At 45.8% G+C, this 6,000-nt stretch overlaps 1 protein-coding gene across 1 annotated transcript in view; it reads right to left on the bottom strand.

The window, feature by feature from the left end:
* Window positions 1-766: 766 nt before the first annotated feature.
* Window positions 767-6,000, bottom strand: part of HUNK (hormonally up-regulated Neu-associated kinase) — a 55,863-nt gene continuing 50,629 nt past the window's right edge. Inside the window, 2 exon segments of the mRNA XM_042810868.1 lie at window positions 767-2,784; window positions 4,623-4,803. Coding sequence (XP_042666802.1) covers window positions 2,141-2,784; window positions 4,623-4,803 — 825 coding nt within the window. The 3' untranslated portion in view covers window positions 767-2,140.

The following is a 6,000-nucleotide window of genomic DNA, read 5'->3' as shown; positions in this document are numbered from 1 at the left end:
GAGCCACCGCATTTCAGGCCTTTGTTAATACGTTGAGATTTCCATGCGTATCATTTTACAACTGGCTTGTGACCAAAGTGGTGCCTTCACCACACTGAGGCATATGGCCAAAAGCATTCGGACACTCCTGCACTGAATGATGGGCAGCTTCAAGGCTGTGGTGAAGCACCCTTCTGTGCGGATGAGAAGGGAGCCCTGGGCAGTCACATGCTGCTGGGTTTGCCAGCAAGCACTCAGAATACTCAACGGTCCCAATTATCTGTTCTGTCATCATCTGAATGGGTGACCTTTTTTTTCCCAGCAGATTTTGATGATGGCCTAAGCTATACTGAGAACTGGGAATGTCTGCTGAGCTGTGGGCTCTGTCAGGGACCTTTCCACCTGCCTGTGGTGGCCCTTCTCCACCTCATGAAACTGGATGGAAGGCTTGTCAAAGAAAGGAAACTCCTCACATTTGTACAGAAACCAAAGAAATGGGACCCCAAATCATTTGCAGTAACACTGGTGAAAAAAAAAGGGCTTGGGTTCCTACTGATGAAATTTAGGAACTATAAGTGAGATATTAGGAAGACATTTTTTCCTCAGAGGGCGGTGAGGCACAGCTGCCCAGAGAAGCTGTGGTGCCCCATCCCTGGAGGTGTGCTCAAGGCCAGGTTGGATGGAGCCCTGGGCAGCCTGAGCTGGTGGGGGGCAGCCCTGCCCACGGCGGGGGTTGGGGTTGGGTGGGCTTTGAGGTCCTCTCAAACCCAAACCATTCTGTGATTCTATGACAATCTGATGCAAAATCCCTCTATTTGCCAGCAGCCCCAGTAGCAAGGCAATGCTTCTGCTGCCTTGTTTGCAGAACGACATGAAGTGGGTGGGCGGCAATGGGGCACCTATGGGGGAACCAGATCAGTACGAGCTTTGCTGAGATGTCCCGTATACACAAACACATACGCAAGCACAGTACACACAATACAAAAGTGTAGTCTTTGGCTAAATCTTCTAGTTTATAGGAAACGGTGTGAACACAAAAACAGAACCAAAAATGTTGCCAGCCTCTCAGATCATTTACTTAGAAAAACATGAGCAGTATGCAGAACATGTTGCTTTTTAAGAAACTTCATTTTCACAGCTCATAACAATACCAAATTTTTGGTAACCACCACATAACCGATCTTGTAGTATAAAACGGCACTGGTTTGTGTGTCCTTTATGAGTCTCTTCAACTCACTGCAGTCTCTCAGAAAAGCCTTCAGGTGCTGTGTAGCTGTAACAGGGGCTAACACAAACCTGCACACAGGAGTGGAAATAGTACAGCTACAAAAATTGGAGGTGACCGGATTGTCTAAAGACAGCATGTGGTAATGGGGATCACTGACTAAAGCATCCACTTGTAAACCCATGACATGAATGGAACAGGCCTTCAGTGCAGTTAATTGTCTTGTGATGAGCCTTGTTTTTGAATAATCATGTTCCTTCTGAATGACATGATTAAACTATCATTTTCCTTAGGAACAAATGATGCCATTACTAGCTACTTTATGTAATAAACAGTAAGATCTGGTTTGACTTCGATTAGTATCACTTTTTCTGAATGTTTAGATCGCGCATGTCTTGATTCAAGCTTCTACAAACTTCATCTCCCTGGCAGTGTATTTTAGCAAGTTGATTTTGGAAACAGCATCTTGAGTTTTTCCCCTTGAATGATGCTTGTAACAGGACAGCGTACTGCCTGGCACAGGCAGAAGGAGCAGATAGCCTTACCATGGCCCCAGCTGGGACCAACACTCACAGCACCACACCGATCACCTTGCTGAATCACATTGGTAATGCTCGTTGCTCTTCCAATTAACTTTACTACAATACAAAATTTTGAACAGTGAAAATACATGTTGACATGGCTTTTTCAAGACATGTTTTACTGTACAGTCTGATGCCTAATGCTAATATTTCTTAACAGCACAAGCAGAGCACTCTTCTTTTCACTTTAATACATAGGACAACCCCTTCCTCACAAGTGGACCTTCGATTTTCTACATTGGACCACTGAACTGTGTTATGTAGAGATGGTGACATGCCTGTGGCTTTCCCTTCTTTTTAAAAATAAAAAAGGCTGGGTTGCAGACAACAGAAATACAAATCCTGGCGTGCCAGATTAACACTGGCCACTGACAGCATCTGCATTGAACGTGATCTGCGTGGGGCTCATCTGTTGCAGCTGAGGCATCCGTGCTTCCAGTGGTTTGTCACCCACCGACTGCATTGCCTGGTTCCTCTTCCGCAGCATCTGTCCAATCCCCATCATGGGGAACCTGCCCCTGCTTTTAACACAGTTGGGGCTGCCCAACGGGTTGTTGGAAACCAGCTGAGTAGGGGACACAGCTTCTTCCTTGGTGGGATATGCTTTTTCTTCGTATGTAAAAGAGACCTGGTTGGGGTGGATGGGGGATGTACTTCCTGGCTGAAAAAGCGGGGACAGTGTCCTTTCACTCGAGCTTTTGGAAGGAAAATTCATCGGTGAGCCTAAAATCTTGTACTGGTGGGAGGGGGAGACCTGGTCTGTTTGGTCCTCTCTGTCAACGGACTCGAAGGAGTGCACAATGTTCAGGATGAGGGGAGAGTCCTTGGCCCGGCTCCCGCCCCTCACCGGCTCCTGCTGTGGGGACTCCTGCCTCTTCAGGAGCCGGGGGGTCCTGGGCAGCGGCTGCTGGGCCTCCAGGTACTCCAGGGAGCTGGAGGTGATGCAGCCAGCCTTGGTGGCCAAGGGCTCGTGGAAGGGGCTCAGCCCACTGGTGGAGTCTGAAAGCAACCAGAAAAGGAACCAGAAGAGCAAATGGCATTCAGTAGCATCACCTTCTCTGCCTCATGGCAGACATTACCTTTCACAGACTGCATAACAGCGTGACACATGCTCAATCAAGTGGTCTCAGGGATGCACACAACACAACATCAAAGAACCTGATTCCTTGACCCCATTTGATACTTACACTGCTGATCACGAGTAACTTATCTGCCGCCTTCCTCAAACGCAGGAAGAGCATTTAAAGTGAGTAAGACAAGGACATGAAATAGGAAACCATGGATGTTTTCAGCTGTTTGTATTAATCATATCCTCTAAGGCAATGTCTGAGAAATCTCACATTTCTTTGGGTAGTTTTAGATGGGTCTGTGCACTGTACTCCCTGACACACCTACAAACATAGGGGACAACAGGGAGTTAACTCCTCATGTCTCTACTTGCGTTTCGGAATAAAATCTGTTCTTGGTTTCACACATGTAAATATGGAGTAACTGCATTGGCTAGATTCAGGCTGTTACAGTTGGAACAGATTTGCTGCACTGACTTCAGCAACAATCTTCCCTGAGCAAGGACTGAATATAAATGGAACAATCTTTTCAGGATTTGGCCCAATAATACAAAACAGCCCATGGAGAAGATCTGTTCAGTTTCTACAGAATGTTGGCACTCACTCACGCCAAGCTAGTTGCGAGAAAAAAAGTACATTTTGCTGCGTTTAGGAAACGCTAGCCAAGCAGCCTGCTTTGTTAGAATGCTCCTAACTGAAAGAAGAGTGGACTGGCAGCTTATCTCTGTCTGTGACTTCTCCTGGTCTCAAACTGTCTAAAAGGGATAGAAAATAATGCAAGACTTTGGACATCAGGTAATAGCCACAAATCTCACGTGTTCTTTCCAAAGGGATGGTCTTGGCAGAGGTTGAGGTCTAAATGGATGTATAGGATGAAATCACTTGCATTGAGAGTTGCTTGGGAAAAGCAGATAGGGTTTAATCTGACTTATTTATTTCCAAAACTGGCCAAAATCACTTGACCACTTGAGGAAACAAGTGCCAAAACACAATCTCCATAAGCAGAGATATGCTTTAGTTGAGATCTGAATGATTTTCGGATTTCAGTTCAAAAAAGCAAGTAGAAGCCAAGGAGAAAAAATCAACTGCTTATTGTCCCCCTGTGCCTTTAAACAGCCTCCTGGCACCATATTCAGCATTTCAAGTCACCAAATTTCTCTTCATGGCTCTGTAGTTACCTCCCTTGATCAACAGCTATGTCCCCTTCCTGCTCCCCACTGCATCTCCCTAGCCACATGCTCCCTATTTTCCCCACTGGCTGCTCTTCTCCACACCTCCTTAACCCTGTCATCCTTGGAGCAGGTCCCATCTAGCCCTCCCCAGGCCACCTCCTCCCCTGCATCAGGAATGCTTTTCTCCCCAACGGATGTCTCATCGTTTCCCTTTTCTGTTAATGCTCTTCCTCTTCCTTTCACTGCCAGTGGTCAGTATTCCCCTCTGCATTTCCTTTTGCCTGCCCACCTCCCCTTTCTCCACCACCAGCTGCTGCCACCGCTTCTCCCCAGAGGCCAGCACTGATATGGGGTGACTGTTGACGCTTTCAAAGTGCCAATGTGCCAGCTGCCATGGTTTCCCTAGGATGTCATGTTCAATGATTGATTACACGATTCCATCCTCTTTCACATAACCACATCCAGAGCAGGCAGCAAACAAGAGGACTATTTACACACAACCACACCCCACACACGACGTCGACACTACACGGGCCCATGCTAGCACAGTCACAGGAAGGCTCATGCCCATAGACAGACCAACACTTCTCCCACTGACCTTTCTCAGCACCTCCAGCCTTGGTAGCTTTTCGGTCCCTCAGCAGAGCCTTGGTGTTCTGTATCTGTGAGATAAGACAGGAAGAAGGCTGTCTATATGAAACTGGACTTTTCTCAGTTTTCTTTGGGAGCTGACGGTGAAGAATTTCCCCTTTCTTTTCTTGTTTTCTGAGTTTTTTGTCCTTTAGGTTGTAAAACAAACAAGAACAATCTGGTTTACTGAAGGAAATTGAAATGTCCTAAACCCCCCAGAGATACACTGCTTACTGAAGCTGGATTAAAAACAAAATATTTATAAGGAATTTATCCTGACTACTCAAAATAACTGTGTATTCCAAGTCATATTTTCCTCTGATCTGTTTGACATGATCAGAAAATCAAGCCTGTCTTCAGAGACCTTTTGTGCTAGGATACCTTTTTCAAGCAAATACACAAAGATTTATGATCTTTCAGATTTGAAATTTGCCTGCCCATTTAAACACACACACACAAAAAAGTCATTGATTTCTGTTTATTGCACTTCCTCGAGCATTTCCAAAGGTGATCTGAAGAACTTTAATGTATTTTAAACTCTTCGAGTCACTCATCTTCTGTCTGCACAGTATCCTGAGGAACGCGGCCTTTCCTCAGGATTCTCTGTGTGTATAATTCTGTAATTCAGCGGCCTCTTCTCCCATATAACAATAATAGGATCAGAAGTGACAGTCTCAAGCTGTGCCAGGGAGGTTAACATTGGATATTAGGAACCATTTCTTCTCAGCAAGCGCAGTGCTGCAGTGGCACAGGCTGCCCAGGGAGGTGGTGCAGTCACCGTCCCTGAGGTGTTCAGGAGCCGTGTGGATGTGGCACTGAGGGATATGTCTACAGCAGTCACAGGCATGGGTTGATGGTTGGACTGAATCACATCAGTGGTCTTCCAACCTTAGTGATTCTGTGGGGTTATTTTCTTAGATGGGCATCTGTGTGATGGAAAGCAATGTGTATGTATGTGTGACAGAGAGAAAGAATGCAGAAGACAATTATTATTTTTTTTTTTGTCCACTAAACAACTCAGGAAACATGTTAAGACACATAAAAGGACAATAATAAAGCAGAACTCTTCTTGATCACTGCCACCTCAGACAGAATCAGGCCCTCCGCACAGATGGTGTTTGGCACTGCTGGGATCATTAATCTCTGAACTTTCAGAAGTCACAGAATCAGAATGAAGACCTTCAGGAAGATGTTCCCATTTTAAGTTTTATTACAGAAGCTGTGAGGTGACATAGGAGAGAGAGAACCAGGGACATCTCTGGGAACATCTCACTGCCTTCTTCCTCTTGGTGTACTATCACAGATTCATTGTTCCCCAGCCTTCTCTCCATTCATCCCTTATTTCC

This window comes from Centrocercus urophasianus, unplaced genomic scaffold, assembly GCF_019232065.1.
Source record: "Centrocercus urophasianus isolate 14NV4802_14NV808 unplaced genomic scaffold, USGS_Curo_1.0 seq_12, whole genome shotgun sequence".
In the NCBI taxonomy this organism is placed as follows: domain Eukaryota; kingdom Metazoa; phylum Chordata; class Aves; order Galliformes; family Phasianidae; genus Centrocercus; species Centrocercus urophasianus.
This window is presented reverse-complemented; position numbering and strand designations above follow the sequence as displayed.